Genomic DNA, 23,180 nt, shown 5'->3' with positions numbered 1-23,180 from the left:
CGATTGAAAATTTATTTTGTGCGTGGATTTAACCAATTTTGCATACATTATGCCAAAAATGTTCGCAAATGTGTTGTTTAACTTTAAGTTAGGATGCTGCATTATTGATTTTTTCGAAAATTACCATTTTGATGCATTTATGAGGAGTGTCCATCTTACCCGCAGTGTCCATCTTTTTCCATTTTTCTCCAGCTCGACTCGAGTACATCCGGTAGAATCTAATCAGCCATACCGGCGAACTCGTTCGTTCCTGGGAACGTTCGCCGCGACGCTCATTTTCACTCATTTCATAGCCTTCTAGATCAAAAATTAGAATACCGTAAAGATTCTGTACTGGCCAACCTAGTGGTACAACCCTGTCCACTCATGAGCGACGAATGTTTCTCGTCGAACGAGAAACGGCTGGTACGGCTGATTTTACAACATCCAGTTACTGGGAACAGATATGATACTATACTACTATAACAGTATCATACTATACTTTGTTGTGGTCATGCTATTTATAGCTAAAGTCGATGGTGCTGAACAAAACATTCCTAATTCATCGTTCATCGATGCTGAGTATCAGCGGATAGCAGCCAGGCTGGATGATCTTCAGAAAACGCTGACGGAGATAAAATTAGCAATGAACGAAGATCGAGCCGCTACTGAGAGAAAGCTACCTGATGAGTTAAATCTACTACAGCATGCAATATTCGACAAGCTCACCACCCTGCAGCATCAGTCCAATAAAATGGTCTTTGAGCAAATAGCCAACACTACTGCCGAACAGATTAGGAAGGAAATTCAAAAGCTGGCATCAAAGGAAGATCTCGCCTTGTTTAAGGTGGATCCAGGATTATACTTTCGCAGTATTTCTACTCGATCGTGCAAGGAAGAGCCATCGAATCGCACAGGAGAGTTTTTGATACAACCTACTCAAAACGATGAACCTTTCCTGGGATATTGCGAACAGACTGCTTTCGGAGGAGGTTGGTTAGTGTTCCAGTACCGTTACGATGGATCGGTCGACTTTTACCGCAACTGGACCGAGTATCGAAACGGGTTCGGCAGCATGGATGGAGAATTTTGGCTCGGACTGGAGCAGTTACACCGTTTGACGGCGGCTCGAAAGCATGAACTGCTGGTGGAGCTGAAAGACTTCGATGGAAACTACATTTACGCACGGTATGATGAGTTCGCAATTGGCAGTGAGAAGGAGCAATATCCGTTAGCAAAGCTGGGATCATACACGGGAACGGCAAGAGACTCATTGCATACCCACAAGGGCATGAAGTTCTCGACCAAGGATCGGGACAACGACTTGGTAAAATCAAACTGCGCTAGTCACTTTAAGGGAGCATGGTGGTACAAAGCATGTCACGATTCAAATCTAAATGGACTTTATAGGAACACTGTAGGTGGAGAAAATATGGTTTGGTACTACTACAATTCATCTAAGGCAGGTTTGTCATACTCAAGAATGTTGATTCGCGAAACGTAACGGTGGATGAAGTTTAATTTCTATCTAATAAAAAGAAGTTTTGGAACATTCCGAAGCCAAAGTGAGACAAACAGTTGGCTGCAATCAAATCATTTTGTAATTTATTGTAATAAAAACTTTGTTGTATTGTGTATGTGTTTTTAATAGCCTAGTCATAAAGATTACAATCTGCCAAAAATACAAATGAATATACATTATCATGAAAGGCTAGAAAGAAAGCAATTTCGTTCGGTGAGTTTGTTTTAGCAGGTGATAATAGTGTCGATTATCTGATTCAAACGGAAAAGTTTCAAACAAAACCGCGCTACACGAACTGAAACAAAATCGGTATTATACAAGCTTGTTAGAGACTTCTTTCGTTGACTCGAGACATTGCTGCCAAATTGATCTCAAATGGCTTTGTTAGTTGAAACAAACTGCATCGTGGAACGCAGAAAGTATCGTACCAATTTATAATTATTTATACGTGTGGCGTATCATTGTTCTTAAAATATGTTTGGCAATGTCATGCAAAGTAGCGTTTTTGATACTTTTCCCATTTTTGTGTGCATTTTGTTATTTCCATCCTTTTTAAGTAAATAATTACAAAAAATCCCTTTTGAATGTAATTACATATTTTTAAACCAAGCGTATTGCATGTATTTAGTAGTTAAACCGTAAAACAAAACGATTTCCGTAGCTTTAACCTGACGGAAAGCTGTTGGACAAAAAACGGTCTACGTTTGAGCCAGGTAATGCAAATGACTTTCGTTCAGTACGATATATCAAACCAGAGACAAATTGAGTGCTCTAACACGGATCATAATAGAAAATGAGCATTTTTGATACTTTTTCTCAAGCGATTGAGTCACATAATCAGCACTAATGTTTATTGTTTGGCTGAAGGAGAGATCATCCCAATCCTGTAACCATACCAATTCGCAACAGAGGATCACAGAGTCGTATAAGAAAACGGATTGGAGTAAAATTAAGCTTATCCATCACAAAAGAGTGAATATTGTATTTATTAATTGAATTGAAGTGTGGAGTAACTATATTTACAAACAAATGTTTTATGAAACTGTTTACTTGTGTTAACATCCGCTGCATTCACAGACACATTTTTTTTTTTTACAAAGTATTTGATGTTTTGCTTGAATATTTAACGGACAACACTCGTGCCGAGTTCTTACTTGCGGGTGGTGCGACCATCACCAACTTTCAGATTTTCATTAAAAGATTTGGAAATGAACGAAGTCCGTCAAACTCGCTCGCATCACTCCAGAGTATTTGTTTTTTGACTTGACAAAATCGAAGGAATTGTGAACTGCCAAAACTTGTATCAGCATTCTGAAATTTAAGGAATGGGTGGAAAGAAAATTGTATTTTCCAACAAAACAACGATCCGAAGCACACCGCTCACAAATCCACTGCCTTGAAAGAGGTGACATGACCAACCGAGAAAAACTGTTTAAAGTTTTCAGAAGCTTTCATTTCATAAATTCATAACTACACTTCTTACTTCACATTCCTTTCATTAGACTATACAATTCCACAATACACTGTATATCCACATATCTATAAGATATAAGCTTCCTTTGATTGTTTGAATACTTTCCGATTCGTGTTTGAGCTCATCTTACGTTTTATTGTTAGCTTCCAGAAATTGGTTAAATTAATTGATTGAAGAATGTTAGGATCAGGTCAACTAATAGTGGGTAAAAAATAAGCAGGAAATCGTTTAGCTAATCCAAACAATAAATCACTAGATCACATCGTGGTTACATGGCCCGGTCAACAATCATTCTCCATAATGCTCGGACCCTGGATGCAGCTTCCCATACATGTAGACACCCGATCTTCGACAGGTCTTACTTCACCTGATACAGCCATCGAGCTCGCTGCGTTCCCCTGTGAACACCTTCTTGATGGGGCATGAGTCCGGCATCCTCATGACATGCCCTAGCCATCGTATCCTGCCGGCCTTCGCCACTGTTTGGATGCTCGGTTCGCCGTGCAGCTCATGGTTCACCCTTCTCCTCCACGTTCCATGCTCAAACACACCGCCAAAGATGGTCCGGAGGACGCGTCGCTCAAACACGCCCCGATCGTTTGCATCCTCCGCTCGGATGGTCCCGGACTCGTGCCCAAAGAGGACTACCATAGGTTTTCCAAATTAGAGGGACAAAACTGTACTGAAAATGAAGAGACTGTGAAATATGTTCAAATAAGAGAGGTTTTCAAATTAGAGAGTAATTTCAATTTGTATTCATGACTCCAGTACATATGATTGTTGTTGTGTGGTTTGATATATATATACCGTCATATATATATAACCGTCATTTGTTCTGCTTCCATCCGTGCAAATTATAGTATTTGTTTTCCAAAAAAAAATTCTTTCTTTCTTGTTGATAGTGTCGTTTAAGAATTTGTTTGTTTATGTGTTAAGTTTTCGTTATATTCTCCGGAGCATTGGATATTATCGATACTCTTTTCGTAGCATCATTGATGACTATTTTATCCATTTTGTATATTACGGTTTTGTTTTCTTCATATATTTTTTCTTAATATGTTTTGTTGTACTTATTATTGTTGTTTCTTGTGTTGCAATTTAGGGTTGTGTCGTATAGTAGGTTTCTATGTATTGTTGAATGTGCAATCTCTTTTGCTTGCTCATTACTCGCGAGGTATTTAGCTCTTATGCTTAAAGGTATTTCTGCCGCTATGGCCACTATGGGGGGTATAGGCTATGGAAGGGTATAAGAGCTGTTTTGGTACATCCTGTAACTTTTCGTAGTGATTGATTTTGTATTGTGTCTAGCTGTATAAGTAGTTTTTTTTTGCTTTTCTTATTGATGCCGTTCCTATTTCTAAATTGCTTCTTATGAAAGTTTTGTGAATTTGTATCGTTTTGTTAGGATGTAATTTATTGCGATAATTACAAATTATTTTTAGTGTTGTTAGTCTTTTTTTGAGTTTTTGTTTTCTTTTCTTCTGTTTGTTTTTTAATGTTAGTTTATTGTATTAGTTAGTTTTATATTATTTATTTTTTGGAATAAAAATATCATGAATTTAGTTTTTTTCTGTATTAATTTCTACTTTTAATTCATCTGTTATTTCTGGAAACTGTTTCATGATATCCTGCATTTTGGTTTGTAGTATGATCGGCCATGTAGGCTATGACTTTGTGTAATAATTGCAAAATCATCCGCATATTGACCTATCCTATCCATGACCTAGGGCATTATCAAGTTGTTTCAAGGCTCCGGCTTTGCTGAGAGTGCGCACGTTCCATGAGCCCCTTTTAATCGTATTCCTGGGGCATTGCGTAGGGTCGGTATCATGAGGTCCGTTTCAATTTCTCCTTAAGCTTTCTGTAGATGGGTAGTACATGGGACTGGGTGGCTGGTTTTGAGCCCGTTGCTCAGGCACTCAGTTTTCCGGGATAACCACCCTCTCCTGGTTCGCCATATGCCACCATCCGCCCAAGGGTTTGGATCTAGTCTAAGTACTCATATGTGGTGACACATGTTACCAATGACGGCTAAGAATAGAAGTTGGATGAGAGAGTCTATATTACAGGGTTTTCCAAGTCAGTTTCGAATTTAAACATTATTCACCACATCCTACAACAACAGTTTTTCAACAGCTGTCAAATGGTGTATTTACATCAAAATGAAATTTCAGTTTCAACACATGATTTTCAACACATAACAAAGAACTGTCAACCTCAATTAAGCTTGAGTCGTGTTGAAAATCATGTTGTAAAAATTAAAAATTATTGTGATGGAAATGAAATATCAGATTGATGTGAAACAACATTTTGCATGCAGCGAATAACAATGTTTACAATCGAATCTGACTTTGAAAACGCTTTATCTCTCAAAGGGATTTCGGATCCCATTCCATTTCAGAGCAAAAGGGTTTAAATACTTGTAAAAGTAAAACTTGTCAATTGTTTTGAATTTAAACATTAAAACTTAGACTTGGACTGCTGTGACAATTCATTTATTTTGACCGATCGCGTCGAGTGCTAAAGATGGACTGACTTTCGATTTCATACGCTCGTGATAGCAAACTTCTCTGGTTTGTCGCTTAACCTAGGAAATTCTAAGAAAGGCCGATCGGCCACCAAAAGCGCGCACGTGCCTTAGCGCAGACAATTGTCTTTTGTTTAACTTTTCATCCCACTTGCGAGCAGGCTTCACACTGTTCATATTGTGTCATTGTTTTACAAAGCAAATACAGAGTTCTTGGTATTGTTTTCGCTTCACTCACACCATATGGCGCCCCTAGTTCCTAGCATCGTATTCTTTTGCTTCGACATCAATGTAAATGTAAGATCTCGTATGTTAGGTTTAATGACCCTTTAATGACGATTGTCGCGTGCACGAAGCTAGCTTCGTGGCGCGTTTCTTTAGACGCTGACTAAAGACCAATAATACTCAGACTCGTTCTGATGGTGAAATGACAAATTTTATTTAAACTAATTCGCGTTTTATATCTAATTATTGCTAACCGATCGCGGTCAGCAGTACTTCGGTCGTCCGTTAGCGACCGATCGCGGCCTGCAGTTCTTATACCCAACAGTCAAAAGCCGAAGATTTTATATTGACCTTTCACTTTTTCTATCTGTCTCTCGCTCTAATTTGAGCGATTTTCCCCTGATGAGTGTCCCCGAGCCTCCTCGTGTGGTTGTTGTTGTTGGAAGTTGAAACCGAACCCCCTTCGTGCGCTGCCAAAATCAGCGAAGAACGAAATCGAGTGGCTTAAGCGAAAAAACGAAAAAAAAATGACGAACGAGTGTGCTGTGACAATAACACACACACGCACAAGGCGACACCCGAAATCTGGTGCGATACCGGCTTTCAGTGGAGCAAGTACACACATGCACACATTTGGCCACACCACGGTGATACAACACACAGCCACGCACTTGGCGATACACGCTGTGTGGTGCGGTGCGGCTGACGTTCAGAATTCAGTGGTGCAAATACACACATGCATACACTTGGCGACACACGCTCTGCTTTGCGGTGAGATTTGTGTTCTGTGTCCAGTGGTGCAAATATACACACACACGCACTTGGCTACACACGCAGTACGGCGCGGTTGGCTTGGCAGAAGCGCATACACACATTCACGCAGTAGGCTTTACTTTCAGTCCAGTGAGGTTGGTGCTTGTGTGGTGTTTCAGCGCTTGGTAGTCAGCGGATAAACCCCGTAAAAAATGGAGTTTTGTTTAATTTGAGGTTAGTAAAAGTGATTAAAATTATCAACCAACATCCCCCCTTCTAATTAATATAATTTTTCTTCCATTTCATGTGTTTTTCACGGCGAACGGAGACAACAAAACCTGTGTTTGTGATGTGCAAATGTTGGTGCAAATGACGGGTACAGTGGAAAGATGACAACCATGATCAACAGCGGTGGAGTGCAGAAAGTACGGTGAAAATGTTGCGTTTTATTCACGGAACAGTTGATAAAAGTGTTTTTAATATAATGTGCCATAATTTGTGTAATTTGCGAAGTGTTGACCGTGTGTGAAATAGTTGTTAGTGCGTCTCATTAAACCGATTTATTTGCTTAAATAAATCAAGTTGTTCTACTACATGTGTGTGACACTGTTTCATTTTGGAAAGAAAATCTGGCAAAAAGGGGGAGGGGGCTATTTTAACGAAGGGTCGTGCCGAACCCCGTTCGGGTTTTGCTTCGGCTTCGGGTTTGCTTCGGCTTCGGGACCCGACGGATCACTTGAATAATTTCGCCAACTCAAGTTCTTTTTCAAGCGCGTATTCAAGCGATCTCTGAGTGCTGGTGCCCGGTGGGTAATTGCTGACCGATCGCGGTCAGCAGTTCTTCGGTCTTCCGTTGGCGACCGATCGCAGTTAGCAGTTCTTATTCTTATTGTACTGTTGCATCGTCCGTTGGCGACAACGATCGTCGAACTGCTTCTCAAGCTTTGCTTATTAGTGGTTTGCTTCGGAACGAGATTGGCTGTCCTTCATTACTCAATAAAATTTTGCTGTACGTGGCCGCTCGCTTTCTTGGACGCCGTGATTATTTTACTAATTCCATCGAGAAGAACTTCAACAATGCCTCTGGCATGTTTGATTTTCATATCCTCCATGAATCGCTCAGCTCAGTGGCGGATTTAACGGTGCGCGGACTGAGCGGCCGCGGGGGCCCCCGTCAATGTAAAGGCCCCGTGTATGTTAATTCCAGCATATAGAGCAATGTGTACAGTAGTCTCAGCAAGAAATTCTGTGCTAGTTAAGGGCCCAATGGATGAAGAGACTCATAAAGTATAGGGGCCCAGTACAGGGATTTTGAACACCCCCTAGAGCAAACTACTAAAGTGTGTTTGATTCAAAACCTAATGCAACAACACGCATAAATCATTGCTGCAATATTGCGAATAAAGTAGCACAAGGTAAAGGTTGTTATCACAAACAACCGCTATGCTCGTTTGATCGTTATCTGTTTCGAAACATTATGCTAGTATTGAAGGCATGCACAAAACAAAGTAAAATAACGATGCTACCGCCAGTGGTTGATTGACCGTGTGATGTGGATTGTGGCTTTCATAAATTTCTCACTCATTTATAACGTCTGCTATCATCGAGCGGAATTTCCGTATATCTTGTTGACGAATCAGACCAACAGTAATCGTTTTGTTTATACAGGGTGGCAACGTAGAAGAGATGCATATACTCGTGTCCCCCTTTATTGTGTTTCTTGGCACTGTGTGTCAAAAAAATCAGCAGATTTTTACAGGTGGTTTTGTTTACTTATTTTTCTTAATAAAAATTCAGCTCAGCTTTCAAAACATTTGCAAGAAATTAAACTGGTATTTTAATAGTCCCACCTCGGATACAGCCAATGTTGTACCGTGGGATGAATACCTTTTAAATACCGAGTAAATAATGGGTATTTTGGATTGAATGAAATTTTTGTATGGTTTTTTATCAATTAAATTATAAATATTTCTAAAAAGTTTATATAAATTAGACTTTTCAATATTTTTACATGCAGTTTAGGCAAATGCATGGTCTCTTTATCTAAATATTTAATACATGTTATTCTTTTTCTAATGAGACTATGATTTAACATTTATTTTTTCCATTGAAGATGTCGTGCAGTCAGTGCCCCATCATTAATACAAGTGCTTAAGCGATTTCTGTTAGGAGTTGTAGCTTTAATGTTTTTTTATGTTTTACATTTAAGATACAGTGAAATGTTTCTAAGGGGAATCTTCAAGGGACCGTCAGCTTAGAGAGATATTCATGTTGAGGAAAACTGATTAAAATGTTGCTATGAAGTATCCAAGAAACCACGGTAAAAACATGGCCTATATTTTTTTGAACTATCATCCAAAAATTCATCTTACAGAATTTCGGCTGCCAAATCGCATATGCAGCTTGAAGGATATTCGCCTTAAGGAGATATTCATCTTGAAGAGACACAAAATGCATCGAATACGAAGAATTCAGATATGGAATATGAAGAAACATTTCAGCTTGAAGAGACTGCATCTGAGAGAGATTCCACTGTATATTCTACTGGAATCATTTAAACTTCGTGCATACATGCCTGTCAATATGTCCACTCTCACTTCAAATGTCCTTGGGAGATACAGTATCGGACATTAAGATAGAACCCTGGTGTTTTCAACGCACCGTGCACTTGTTTTGCCACGTTACTTGTGTTTGTGTGTGTGTATGTGTGTGTATGTGTGTGTGTGAGTGTGTGTGTGTATGTGTGTGTGTGTGTGCATGTGTGTGTGTGTGTAGTAGTAGAAAGAGAGTGTGCTTTTTAATGTGTATTTGCAAGTGCGCGGGTTTGTGTCTGAAAAACGTATCTTGCCATGATGTCATATTGCGTTGAAAGTATTCTGATAATGTGTGTTATCATGTGAAACATCGTGCGTTTACCCTTGGATAAAAACTAAAGTTTGCATCGACAGCAGCGCTTGTTCCTCGGACGAAAACGCAGGTGTGCTGTTTCATGAATGTGAATGCGACACCGGTGCGAAATGGACACGCGCTCAATAGCAATGAACTCGGCATTCCCTCACAGGTGTTTCTCCAGTGCACGCCATTGAAAGGCCTTCATGCATCTCTGCGTTGAACGTTGTGTGCGCATGGAAAACTTGGTGCGTGCATGGAGCTGGTGCGCAGTTGTTCTTTTCAATGGGCGTTTTGTTTCATGAGCGCGGCAGTATTCTGTTCTCGATTTTGAAGGGAAGACGCTTACTCGCGTACTCGTTGATAGTTTTTATCCATGCGATGTTTTCACTGCTCGACAACGATGTAATTCATCGCGTATAGAAGTAGAACGCAGGCAGAGCACGGGATCAGCCGTGTCCAAGTTTTTAACCAGCCCGTTCTTGACGGTCCAAGCAAGCAATGTTAGTAACAATGGGTCGAGGTAAACATTGTACCGATTATCAGCGCCATATGATAAAGCGAATGGCGGCTGCTGACATTAAGCGCAAAACGATCGAGTTCGTAATGGAACGATCGCGCACTTTTGTGGCAAACGCGCTTCGGACAACCGAAACGTGCTTAGACAACCGAAACGCGCTTGGACAACCGAAACGCGCAAGTCAACTGGACGTCTTCAGAAGACCACGGCGAAAGAAGACCGTAAAATTGTTATTATATCGAAAAAACACTGATCGCGAGGGCAGTGGTCCTGCTTATTACATCAAAAACTCAACCCAAAACACAAAAAACTACTAACAAAACTATCCGTAACGACCTACTTGTGAAACAAACACACACACACCAATACACATTCACACATACATACACACACACACACACACACACCCACACATGCACACACACACATGAACACACACACATACACACACATGCACACACACACACACACAAACACAAACACACAAACCACACATAAACCTGTCCCAACGGGTGCATGCTGCGTTGAAAACACTAGGGTCCTATCATTCTGTCCGATACTGTACCAACTACATTCAATATGTAAAAACTGATATTAGCGCCATTTAAAACAACCCAATTTGCCCGGAAAAATACCGATATTACCAAAATTTAAAATACCCGATTTGATACATCCCTTGTTGTAGCTGAAAACGATGATCACAAAATATTTTTTTCGCAGGAAATGTTATTTTCTCTAGAATCAAGGCAAAATTATTTAATTCAAGCAGCATGTCTTCATGATATATTCTTTCGAAAGAGCTGTCAAACGATATCAAAATGTATCACCAAAGTAGTTTTAAAGAGCTATATCAACAAAAGAGAAATTTGCCTTCTTTCATCGGGTAATTTGAATTGCCTGCAGTTTTTTTTAAATGGAGCCATTGAATTTAGTTTTTGAGGATATATGTATTGGAACATTCGACAACATTAAGCATTTGAATTAGAAATAATTCAGTTTAGTGAAGATTTGGAACGAAATTGAATGAAGTTATGCATGCGGCTTGCAATAACTTAGAAAAATGTTGACCGGCCATTACAAATAGAAAGAAGAAATAGTTTAACTCAACTAAGTAGAATGTAATTTTTACATAAAAGTGTAGTAACATCGATTCAAAAGATACATAAAATATAGTTTGAATATTATGACATAAACAAAGTCTATCACTTTCACATTGCCACCCTGTAAATTAGCAGATTCGAGTTGCAGCGATTGAAAAAAAAATACATTGCTTCATTTCCATGCGAACAGGCTCTTCTTCCTTTGCTTTCTGTACAGTTTTTTTTTTATATCACTTCTCCATTATAAAAAGAGGCGACCGTGCCAGCTTTAGCTCAGTATCATTCTTCGTCTACAGAGTGCATAGGACCTGATCGCCATGTACGTTGCAAAAGTGATTGTGCTATTCATGATGACGTTGTTTTCAATAGCTAATGTGCGCGGTGTCGACCGAAATGTCCGAGATACAACGTTCTCCGGGTTTGCGTATGAGATGGTAATTACAAAGTTAGACCTTTTACTGGACAAATGGAACGAAATGGAAGCTGCAATGAAGCAGGATCGAGAAAAAGTTGATCAAAAACTGGCTGGCGTCACTCGTACTATAAGTCAACTGGAGAAAACGATGAAGCATAGCCTCGCCAAACAGCAGACTCAGCTGAACCAAATGCTCACTGAGCAAACAGTCCACGCCAAGCAAAAAAAGATGAGACAGGAGATCCAAAAGCTCGTCTCAAAGAATGATCTAGCTCGGTTTAGAGTCAGTTCAGGCTTGTATCTCCAGAGTATCTCGTCGCGATCATGCAAGGAAGAGCCATCAAAGGAATCGGGCAAGTACATTTTACAACCAACCGAGAAGGATGAACCATTTCTGGGATATTGCGAACAGACTGCCTTCGGAGGAGGTTGGTTGGTGTTCCAGTATCGTTACGACGGATTGGTGGACTTTTACCGCAACTGGACCGAGTATCGGGACGGATTTGGCAGCATGGATGGAGAGTTTTGGCTCGGATTGGAGCAGTTACACCGTTTGACGGCGGCTCGAAAGCACGAGCTGCTGGTGGAGCTGAAAGACTTCGATGGAAACTACAAGTACGCACGGTATGAAGAGTTCAAGATTGGCAATGAGAAGGATCAATATCCGTTAGCGAAACTGGGATCATACACGGGAACGGCAGGAGACTCATTGCATGCCCACAAGGGCATGAAGTTCTCGACCAAGGATCGGGACAATGATAAAAGTGATTCAAAGTGTGCTGTGTTTAAAAAGGGAGCATGGTGGTATAAGAGTTGTTACAGTTCAAATCTTAATGGATTTTATAAAAATGGTATGGAAGGATACAGAATTGTTTGGGCCACCTACAATTCATCTCGGATAGGTTTGGCATACTCAAGAATGTTGATTCGCGAGAAGTAACGGTGGGCGAAGTATAATTTCCATCAGATGAAACAAAGTTGTGGAACACAAATGCCAATTCCGAAGCCAAAGTGTAACAGACAGTTGAGTGCAATCAAATCGTTTTGTAATTTGTTGAGATAAATGTTACGTGGTGTTGTTTACGTATCTTTACAAGCGAAACTGTGAGTGTTAACAACCAGTCATACAATTGTATGTACATTCATATGAAATATGAGAAAGAAAGCAATCCGGCACGGTGAGTTTGTCACTAAGAACTGCCACTATGTTTTATCCTACAATCTGCATGCATTTCAGTCCCAACTTATTTTCTTTCAGGACGATTGTTAGCGGCTGTTGCACCAAATGAACGAAACGAACATGATGGAAATGATTTGGTAGAAACTCGAATAAAATAGCGATCTAATGATCTAACGATTGATTGTATACTCTAGGGACACCACAATGATTGTTCTTGCATAAGAATTTCATGTTGCGTTCATAGGGGTCTTGGAATATTTCTCTCAGCTTTTCATGAAAGCTAAAAGCCACGATCGCTATAATTAAGATTACTGCAACAACACAGGTCAGGAAGATAGGCTGAAGTTTTTCGATTCGATACACGAAATAAAACTATTGAAATTAAAGGAGAGACACGTCTGTTCCGTTCGGAGTTCAGATCAAGACTGGCTTAATTATATTTGAGTTCTATTTATATATACAGGAAATTGATAATTCCAACAAAAACAATACAAAGATGCTTATCATCTCGTTCGACCGTTTCTCTACCGGAAGAATGTGAGTGTAACTGAGAATATCAATAAAACACTGTTACAATGAAGCGATATTAAGCATACGACAGCTTACCACATGAACCATGCAATCGATTCAAGGAATAGTCCTAGACTTTGGTTAATCCTGGACCCTCCTCAACCGAAAAGGAAACTCCCAACTGACAAAAAGGTTTTTAAATATCACATTTTTTTAGAAATTACAATTCGAGTTTGTTTAGTTACTCATAGCTTTTGTTCACACATACCATTTCCGTGCCTATTCTGTCTGCCTAATCTGAAACTCGAGGCTTAATATTTTCCCCCAGCATTTTGATACTACGCAGACCGCATGTCATCTTAGATGTCTGATGTGACTCACACAGATTGGCGGCAGGGTGCGCCATACATAAATCGTTCACCTGCACTACCGGACTAACAACAGAACGCCCAGTACTTGACGTTGCGTCGCGTTCAGGATTTTAGTACAGGTAAAGTTTTTTATGAGAAGCTATTTTTACACGCGGGCAAAATGAGCATATGTAAGCAAAACGTGAAACGTCAAAACGCTGGGGCAATATGGGCCACAACAACTGCGCTTATGTAATGGTCTATGCCAGCGGTCGGCAATTTTTTGAGGCAAAGGGCCAAAATTAGTAAATGATCGAGAACCGCGGGCCAGTAGAATGTGTTTTTTTTTAATATTGAACTTAAATTGTTACATTACAAAACTTTAGAAACAAAATGATTGGGCAATGCGATTTATATTATTGCTTTTTTTTATAATTATATCATCAAGGCATGGTTCAAAAATAAAAATAATAATAGTACTTTAAAAACTAATTATAATGTTTGATCATTTGATCGACAATAGAGGGGCAAAAGTGTGATCAGTTAAAAAATAACAAAGCAAGACCAATGTCTCTTCTTGATGACCCCATGCTCCCAAGCCGCAAAACTTATTAAGGATATTCTGGGATGAAAAAGCACTTTGACAATCGCTGAAACGACTCGTTTAAATAACAGGGATTTTTTAATTGTCGTTTTTGCTTACGGTTAAGATCGAAAACATCCCTTAAATAGATAAAAAGACTATACACTCTATGCTTTTGCGCAAGTTTTGTTCCTTTCTCTTCCTTTCTTTTATTTTGCTGTTCAACAAATCCCCTAAAATTCTTAGAAAAATATATTGTTAAAATTAATACACTTTTTACATGTTTCAATCTATACTTTTGATTTTTTTATGTGTGCCTGTGGGGATAAATACAACATCATAACCACACCAAGCGCCATATGTCAAAAGCATCTGCCCATTTTGCCCCAAGCATAACTGCCCATTTTGCCCCACGTGAAGCATTTTTGTATTTTTTATTTTATTTGTTCATTTTCCTTGCTTTCTTGAGACAAATTATATAGAAATATCATACCTTGAAAAATAAAATAAATGAAATGTACTAAAACTTCCACGCATCCCTGTGACATTTCTTTAAGGTTATTTTCGAAGTGGCAAAAATTACATCAATATGCTACTAAATCTTATTTTGTATTTTTCTTGGTTATTTGTTAATTAAGAGTAACAAAACATACATGGTGTTTAAATGATACTCCAGCGAATACATTTCGAGCCTTTGAATTTATCCTTGCTGTGAGATAATCCTTAAATAAAGGGTGCCCATTTTACACCGCATGCTCAGTTTGCCCTCTTTACTTCTATAGACAGTGGCGGATCTAACGGTAGGCGGACTAGGCGGTCGCCTGGGGACATTGGGGCCCCGTGGCTGGCGAATTGCACCCCCCCCCCGTCCCCGTCCCCGTCCCCGTCAGCAAAAATTTTAGAGCCTGTGACTGATGATCGAAGGGCCCCCGAAATTTCAAGTTTACTGTTCAATCTCCCAACAGCCAGTTTAGTGCCGCTACCACCCCCCGAACACCATTTACCATTTACAGGGGGCCTCAACTCGTCTTACCGGGGCTCCCGGTACCCTTCATCCGCTACTGCCTATAGAGAACTGTAAAGGATGCCTCGAAGTTAGTACATATCTGGTCTAATTCAGCGGTCAACGATTGATCTGTGTATTCCATCTATCCGAAATCATCATTTGCGCGGTCAACGAGGTTAACCGACGAACACACATTCATCACACTTGATAACTGGCTAAATTAGAAAGCACACGTGATAGGGAACGGCGGGAATGTTTGTCTGTACGTTATATGTTATACGTCTAAAAGATAAGTTTTTTTTGCAAAAGGAGTACATGTGTTCGTAAAATAAAAACGTGTGTGTTAAAGGTCGAAGGAACATAGCAACTATTCCTTTTTGCATTTTTCAAACGTACTTAGTTTCCCAAACTGCCGCGTGTGTGAGAACGCCTTGGCACGACGTTGAATGCATGCTGTTCCACTGTTCGCAGTTCGTGTGTAAATTGTGCAATAAATTATGTTGTAAAAAACCATGTTAAATTAAGCTGATCGCAATTGATTGGTCTCAAAGATGTGAAAAAACAAACTCACGATCTTATAACAGGCATCACCGGGACATAGGAGATCGGAATGATCAGACCGGCTAAGGCAGCAACAGGCAGAAGCTTATCTTGTGTCAGAATCTTAACGGTTTGATCTTGCCTGTGTTTTCACCATTAAGAATTTTCCTATTACATACTCAAACCTCTTGCTAGGACCACTCTTATAGAATGATTTCATGCAACACGACACAATGAATGGTTCAAAAGTCCTAATCACCAACAACTGCTCGCTTTGCTCGCTTCATAGTTTCTGTTCCCAGTGTAATAGCTGAGTTACTATAAAAATAGAACCAAAAACACGCTTCATCCAACGGTAAGATGTCGAATGTCTTGCAAAAATTTGGGTTGAATGGCTTGCAGAGATTTCGCATTCATTCACAAGACTATTAGCATAGAGTGAAATTTTGCTCTCTCTTGATCCCGAATCTACTGAACCTTTGGCCACATCTTGCGGGGAGAACTGTTGTTTAATGTTATGCGCTTTGTAAAAAAACACCAGACTGATGAGTTGCTACATTTCAAAACTGATAAGCACCTTTTTCCTTAGCTGTCCGTAATGTTGATTTCTTCCCCTACGAAACCGCTATAAAAAGAATCTAAATTACTAGCATCAGCTCAGTATCATTATTTAACAGCAAAGTGGTTGGTGCTTGAACACCATGGACGTTGCACAATTGATCGTGGTTTTAGTGTTGGTGTTGTGTTCAACATCAGGAGTCTCCTCTGTCTCAGCAAATATCGGAAATACCACGTTCTCTGGATTTGCATTCGAGATGCTAATTACGAAATTAGATTATCAACAGGACCAGCTGATCGAAGTCGAAACAGCCATAAAGAAGGATCAAGAAATCATTGACCAGAAGCTTTCTGGGATTATTGAGATCATCAAACAGCTGGGTCAGGCAATTGGCCAAAACCTTACTGCGCTGCAAACTGAAACGAATAAAGCCAATGAAAATCAAGACCAGCTACGGAGGGAACTACAAAAGCTGACGACAAAACAAGATTTAGATTTGTTTATGATCAATTCAGGCTTAAATCTTCGTACTGTCTCGTTTCCATCGTGCAAGAAGAATCCATCGAAGCGATCGGGCAAGTACATCATACAGCCTACCGAGGATGATGAACCATTTGTGGGATACTGCGAACAAACTGCATTTGGAGGAGGTTGGTTAGTGTTCCAGTATCGTTACGACGGATCGATGAACTTTTACCGCAACTGGACCGAGTATCGGAATGGGTTCGGCAGCATCGATGGAGAGTTCTGGCTCGGATTGGATCGGCTACACCGTTTGACGATGACCCGAAAGCACGAGCTACTGGTGGAGTTGAAAGACTTCAATAGAAACTACAAGTACGCACGGTATAGTGAGTTTATGATCGGGAGTGAGAAGGAGCAATATGCGTTAGCAAAGCTGGGATTTTACACGGGAACGGCAGATGATGCTTTGAAAAATAACAAGGAAGAAAAGTTCACGACAATGGATCGCGACAATGATGCAAAGTTTGCAGAAAACTGTGCTTCCGCACACCAGGGCGCATGGTGGTACTACAGATGTTCTGATTCAAATCTTAATGGAATGTATGTAAATAGAGATATCAAAACATCAATGCATTGGTCCAGAACACACTACATAGGTATGGCATACTCTAGAATGTTGATTCGTGAAACTTGAAACGCACCGCTTTGTTGTTTGTATCAATAAAATAAATTAATAAAGCATAAATGCTGATGATTGTGAGGTCAGAGATGCTGAACCGATTGATTGCACCGATCTTCACACAACGTTTGTAATTATTCAAATGCATGGTTATTAGTTTGCGCTATCGCTGGCTACCGCGGTTGATCAAACAACCAGTCGATTCATGACTTTTAGCGATAGCTCAAGGAAATGTTTGGATGAGATTGTGTTACGTGATCACGTTTGGTTAGCAAAGATCCGTATGTGTAAGTATAGTGGTGTATATTTGGTATTTATCATACAAAGACTCACTACATTGACGGTACAGTTGCAAATAATTTTTACATCAACATAGCTTTTACCGTTCATGAATTGTTCTGTGGTTTTTTCGGGCAGCCTTGTCTTTTTGCTTAGTAATGTTGGCATTTATTCATAAAGATCTTTGTTAATTTATGTTACATTGTTTAGCATAGAGGTTTTCGAGTCATATAATGGAATAGTTCTATCGGTTAATGGAATGCTTCAAACCAGTGGTTCAATGGTGTTGGAATAGTGCAAGCATTCTGTGGAGTCATCGGACTGTGGGTGCCGCTGTTAACATTCCAAACAGTGGCGATTTTAACGATAAGCAAAGTAAGCGATTGCGGGGGGCCCCGTCGATGAGGGGCCCCGCGGAGCTTTAGTCCAGCATCTATAACAGTTGATAGAATATGCGACTGTATTAGCAAGGAGGGCCCCGTGGGCGATGGACGTTGGGGCCCCGTGCTAGTCGAACCCTGAGCACCCCCCCCCCTTACCTCCCCCCACGGCAGTAACACAATTTAGGCAGTTGAAATAAAACATTTTCCAAGACCGTTATCACGTATCTGTTGACGTACCTGTTATCACGTCGCGGAAATCATGTACAGAGGGCCTCAAGAATTCTTACTGTTTAGGGCCCCCGACACTGTAAATCCGCCACTGATTCCAAACCATTTTAGTTAATTTTACTTATCTTCTTCTTCTTCTTCTTCTTCTTCTTCTTCTTCTTCTTCTTCTTCTTCTTCTTCTTCTTCTTCTTCTTCTTCTTCTTCTTCTTCTTCTTCTTCTTCTTCTTCTTCTTCTTCTTCTTCTTCTTCTTCTTCTTCTTCTTCTTCTTCTTCTTCTTCTTCTTCTTCTTCTTCTTCTTCTTCTTCTTCTTCTTCTTCTTCTTCTTCTTCTTCTTCTTCTTCTTCTTCTTCTTCTTCTTCTTCTTCTTCTTCTTCTTCTTCTTCTTCTTCTTCTTCTTCTTCTTCTTCTTCTTCTTCTTCTTCTTCTTCTTCTTCTTCTTCTTCTTCTTCTTCTTCTTCTTCTGGCTCAACAACCGTTGCTGGTCGAGGCCTGTCTGTACCCACTTGTGGGGTTGGCTCTCAGTGATTTTTTTTTGGATTACCCCCATATTAGGATAGTCAGTCCTACGTATGGCGGCACGGTCTATGTGGGGCTTGAACTCATGACGGGCATGTTGTTAAGTCGTGCGAGTTGACGACTGTGTTATGAGACCGGCTTGAACTTACATGGTTTTCAAAGTCACGTTCGAATGTAAACATTGTTATTCGCCGCGAGCAACAAGTTAATTCACATAAATCTGATATTTCATTTTCATCATAATATTTTTAATTTTTTCAGCATGATTTTCAACACGATTCAAGCTGGATTGAGTTTGACAGTTCTTTGTTATGTGTTAAAAATCATGTGTAAAAACTTAAATTTCATTTTGAACCAAATACACCATGTGACAGCTATTTGAAAAGCATCTTGGATGCGGTGAATAATTATGTGCACATTTGAAAGTGACTTGGAAAACCCTATATTGCTTAACTTGGTTCCATTGCATCAAATGGTTGCCCCTCGGAAATGAGAAACCAACATAAACATTCGTTATCTTCAATGGTGTTGTTGTACAGTTAAGCGCGTAGAAGTGTTGGAATGTTTTATTTTGAAAAAAAAATGCAGGGGTTTCCGAGTCAATTTTTAAATGTCTACAACGTCTTTGATAGCTTGCGAGATGTTTTTCAACAGTTGTCAAATGTCGTAATTGCATCACAATAATCTATCAGCTCGTCCACATGATTTTCAACAAGTTCAACACTCAAGCTGGATTGAGTTAAACAGTTTTTTTAGTGTTGAAAAATATTTGTAAGAGTGAAACCAAATAACGTCGCGCCGAGAAGCGTGACGCCAAATTTGATGACATTTGATGATATTCGATAACAGGTCTGTAAAAAACCAATCTGTTTGACTACAAATATTTTCACGCTAAGTATTAGCGCGAAAAATTAGACATTTCATCGAATGTCATCGAAGGATGACAGCTGGGTGCATACATTTAGGCGTTAAATGTTTCAGTTATGTTGATTTTGGCTATTTTTTCACCCTTCACGACGTTAAATTGTCTCCATATGTCTGGTTGCACGGTAAGAATTGAAATTTTATTATGATGCAAATACACCATAGGACGACTGTTGAAAAACATGTTGGACCCGGTGAATAATGACGTGCACATTCGAAAGTAACTTGTAAATCCTTGTAATGAAAGACGTATACCTTAACCACCGATAAACCGACGTGACACTTTGAACAAAATTAGCTTCAAAAGTTGTCTCCTTATTTCAAATGAAAATACGTTAAACACTAGCGCCATCTCTATAATGATTCGCTTACTACAATGACACAGAGGAGAAACTGCTAAAACCTCTTGTTTGTTCTTTGTTTTTCTCCCCAATACAGAACGAAGAATATTTTCTCCACATCTCACATCATTTGTACTGAGTTGGAAATCCATCAAATGATTTTTCTGGGTATTTTGTCCAATTATTTTCATAAAATCTTGCCTAACACTTCCTCCGCCATTTGTACTAGGAAAAATTGTTTCCATCTAAGCAGCCGCGAACAGAGCTCATTTTGACAAAAGTGTTCGCCTTCATTGCAAAAAACAGTACTTTCATGTGGGACAGTTTTGTAACTCAAGTGTCACGTCGGTTTGTCGGTGCCTTAACTACACAACAAATAAATCCACTTGTTGAGTAATCGTAACGTTCTGATCGGGTTGGAGTAAAACCGTAAAAAGCCTTTTTCAAAATACACATACTAATGAGATAAAATAAGTTTTACTTTACTTGATTGCGTTTCTAATTGCGTTGCTACAGTATGTTGTAACTATGTACGGTACGATCACATTTATTAAGTAAATACATTTTTGAGCGAGAAAAATCACGTTAAAGTTCATCCCTATAGAATGAAGTGATATTAGCATTAGGCAAGATAAGGTAGAAATTAGCGATAGTCATATTTTAAGATGCTACACATACTGCAACACGGTACAGATGTCCTTATCATCACCAAGTGCTATGTTGGCTTCATCGTATCTTTTCCCAGTAACTCAGTGTTGTTAAATAAGAAAAAGAAAGTTGATGCAAGAAAAAACATTGATGCTGGCGGATTAACCACGAGTTTTAAATGAAAGCGATATCTTTCAAAACCATTACACAAGTCTAGTGGAGATGACTGATAGGGTGTACTTTAATCATTTTACTGAACTGCATTATATGCAGAGCGTGGTTTACACATTATAAGAAATGATTCAAATGGCTTGGCTTATAACATTGATAAGCTTATCTTTTTTTTCTCTCTTATTTTTCTCCTCTACTCCATTAGGCCTCTATAAAAACGAACTGCAATAACTTTTATTCCAAATCAGTGTCACCCAGTGCTCACAGGCTTAGTTCTTAACTCTTAGTTCGCGAAATGAAGGTTTATAGCGTCATACTATACTTTGTTGTGGTCATGCTATTTATAGTTAAAGTCGATGGTGCTGAACAAAACATTCCTAATTCATCGTTCATCGATGCTGAGTATCATCGGATAGCAGCCAGGCTGGATGATCTTCAGAAAACGCTGACGGATATAAAATTAGCAATGAAGGAAGAACGAGCCACTACTGAGAAAAAGCTACCTAATGAGTTGAATCTACTACAGCATGCGATATTCGACAAGGTCACCACCCTACAGAATCAGTCCAATAAAATGATTACTGAGCAAATAGCCAGCACTACTCAGGAACAGATTAGGAAGGAAATTCAAAAGCTGGCATCGAAGGAAGATCTCGCCTTGTTTAAGGTGGATCCAGGATTATACTTTCGCAGTATTTCGACTCGATCGTGCAAGGAAGAGTCATCGAATCGCACAGGAGAGTTTTTGATACAACCTACTCAAAACGATGAACCTTTCCTGGGATATTGCGAACAGACTGCTTTCGGAGGAGGTTGGTTAGTGTTCCAGTACCGTTACGATGGATCCGTCGACTTTTACCGCAACTGGGCCGAGTATCGAAACGGGTTCGGCAGCATGGATGGAGAGTTTTGGCTCGGGCTGGAGCATTTGCATCGGATGACTTCGGCTCAAAAGCACGAACTGTTGGTGGAGCTGAAGCATTTTAATGGCAGCTACATGTACGCACGGTATGATGAATTTGAGATTGGCAATGAGAAGGATCAATATCCGCTGGCGAGGCTGGGATCGTACACCGGAACAGCCGGCGACTCAATTAGCATCCACAAGGGCATGAAGTTTTCTACCAAGGATCGGGACAATGATAAAAGTGATTGTGCTAAGTTGTGGAAGGGAGCATGGTGGTACAAAAATTGCGGGTATGCTAATCTTAATGGAGGTTTTAAAAATGGTAATGATAAAACATCCATGCATTGGTATACAAACAATTTTATAGGAATGGCATACACAAGAATGTCGATTCGCGAGAAGTAACGGTTAGTGATCTGTATTTTTGTATTAAAGAAATGAAATAAACCCAAGCATCCATTCCGAAACTAGAACGTTTTAGACGCTTTATTGCAATAAGATCATTTTGTAATTTGATGAAATGAATATAAATTTGATTGCCGATCATCGATAAGTTCAGCTTTCATCGCTACAAGTTACGATAAGTAAAAAACAAAATTAAATACATACGACGTTGTAACAGGAAGTTGGCAAAAGGAAAATGTATAATGTTAAAGGTGACGATGAAAGGTTTGTTAACAAGTCGACGGCACAAAATTACTAAACCAATATTCGATCGAGAAGCTTGTGAAAACATCTTAGGCAAAACCGCTCCTCCTGAAAAACGTTATTGTATCGTATCGGACTGCCGCCTCCCCACACTATTGTTTACCGAGAATAAACTATCCGTAGTTTAATTGATTGTTTTTACCACCACCAACTTGAGCCGCAGCTGTTTAGAACAAGGCGTATAGAAGTTGGTGCTTATAGTTCCCTCTTCAACGCATAGCATTGAGCGACATATGATAAGGCAAAATGCATTAAAATCAGCACTGTGTGCAACACTTTATTTTCGTTGTGTAAAAAATCAACGCTTTCTCCCACATTGTTAGAGCAGTGGTATTTTTAAATTCACATTATTATGGTTTCGGCCATATTAACGCAGTCGTATATTTGATAAAAAAAAATGACGTCAAACTAAAAGAAATGTTAAAAAAAAGTTAACAAATTGACACAGCTTACCGAGACTGGTTAACCTTTTCTGTGACATTACGAACAAACTGCTTTTGGAGAAAATTGTTTAGTGTTCCATAATTGTTATGGTGGAAGATTATACAAGTATTTAAAAGTTGTAAACAAAATTAACAACAACAAAAAAAACCAGCACTGATACCGCTGGTGGAATTCCCATCCTTTATATGTTTCATATATTCATATGTTTGGTTTGTGGCTTTAAGAGATTGTTCAATCATTATTAACGTATGCTACCATCGAGCGCGATTTCCGTAACTCTTTTTGACGAATCAAACGAACATTTACCGTTATATTTATAAATTGGAAATCTTGGTTTGCATCTTGAGACTGGTG

General features: G+C 39.5%; 5 protein-coding genes and 1 long non-coding RNA gene across 7 annotated transcripts in view; all 6 read left to right on the top strand.

Moving 5' to 3' along the window:
* LOC3291156 (seminal metalloprotease 1) overlaps nucleotides 1-23,180 on the top strand; it is a 53,478-nt gene that overhangs the window by 11,085 nt on the left and 19,213 nt on the right. The window lies entirely within an intron of this gene.
* LOC133393645 (microfibril-associated glycoprotein 4-like) lies at nucleotides 471-1,627 on the top strand. The gene is made up of 2 exons (XM_061659416.1): nucleotides 471-1,306; nucleotides 1,390-1,627. Exons 1-2 carry the CDS (start codon nucleotides 494-496, stop codon nucleotides 1,438-1,440), a joined length of 864 nt encoding a protein of 287 aa, XP_061515400.1. The 5' UTR covers nucleotides 471-493; the 3' UTR covers nucleotides 1,441-1,627.
* On the top strand, nucleotides 6,048-7,073 carry LOC133393786 (uncharacterized). Its single transcript, XR_009766389.1, has 2 exons — nucleotides 6,048-6,714; nucleotides 6,809-7,073. It is a non-coding gene; the product is annotated as an uncharacterized LOC133393786 (long non-coding RNA).
* Nucleotides 11,253-13,179, top strand: LOC4577882 (fibrinogen C domain-containing protein 1). 2 transcript variants are annotated; one of them, XM_061659411.1, is made up of 2 exons: nucleotides 11,253-12,582; nucleotides 12,663-13,179. In XM_061659411.1, the coding sequence occupies exon 1, from the start codon at nucleotides 11,307-11,309 to the stop codon at nucleotides 12,342-12,344; it is 1,038 nt and encodes a 345-aa protein (XP_061515395.1). In that variant the 5' UTR covers nucleotides 11,253-11,306; the 3' UTR covers nucleotides 12,345-12,582; nucleotides 12,663-13,179. The 2 variants fall into 2 exon arrangements, with proteins under 2 accessions (XP_061515395.1, XP_061515396.1); XM_061659412.1 differs by having other exon boundaries at nucleotides 12,642-13,179.
* On the top strand, nucleotides 15,859-17,373 carry LOC5667795 (microfibril-associated glycoprotein 4). Its single transcript, XM_001689080.2, has one exon. It carries the CDS (start codon nucleotides 16,275-16,277, stop codon nucleotides 17,289-17,291), a length of 1,017 nt encoding a protein of 338 aa, XP_001689132.2. The 5' UTR covers nucleotides 15,859-16,274; the 3' UTR covers nucleotides 17,292-17,373.
* LOC5668037 (microfibril-associated glycoprotein 4) lies at nucleotides 20,763-22,144 on the top strand. Its single transcript, XM_061659413.1, has one exon. The coding sequence runs from the start codon at nucleotides 21,063-21,065 to the stop codon at nucleotides 22,077-22,079; it is 1,017 nt and encodes a 338-aa protein (XP_061515397.1). The 5' UTR covers nucleotides 20,763-21,062; the 3' UTR covers nucleotides 22,080-22,144.

Source organism: Anopheles gambiae, chromosome 3 (assembly GCF_943734735.2).
Source record: "Anopheles gambiae chromosome 3, idAnoGambNW_F1_1, whole genome shotgun sequence".
Lineage (NCBI taxonomy): Eukaryota > Metazoa > Arthropoda > Insecta > Diptera > Culicidae > Anopheles > Anopheles gambiae.
This window is presented reverse-complemented; position numbering and strand designations above follow the sequence as displayed.

What these genes read in the sequence shown, in the direction of transcription:
- LOC133393645 (XM_061659416.1), top strand. Translation starts at nt 494, where the DNA reads ATGCTATTTATAGCTAAAGTCGATGGTGCTGAACAAAACATTCCTAAT. An exon ending in AGGATCGGGACAACGACTTG is followed by an intron (nt 1,307 to 1,389) that starts GTAAAATCAAAC and finishes TGGACTTTATAG; the next exon opens with GAACACTGTAGGTGGAGAAA.
- LOC4577882 (XM_061659411.1), top strand. Translation starts at nt 11,307, where the DNA reads ATGTACGTTGCAAAAGTGATTGTGCTATTCATGATGACGTTGTTTTCA.
- LOC5667795 (XM_001689080.2), top strand. Translation starts at nt 16,275, where the DNA reads ATGGACGTTGCACAATTGATCGTGGTTTTAGTGTTGGTGTTGTGTTCA.
- LOC5668037 (XM_061659413.1), top strand. Translation starts at nt 21,063, where the DNA reads ATGAAGGTTTATAGCGTCATACTATACTTTGTTGTGGTCATGCTATTT.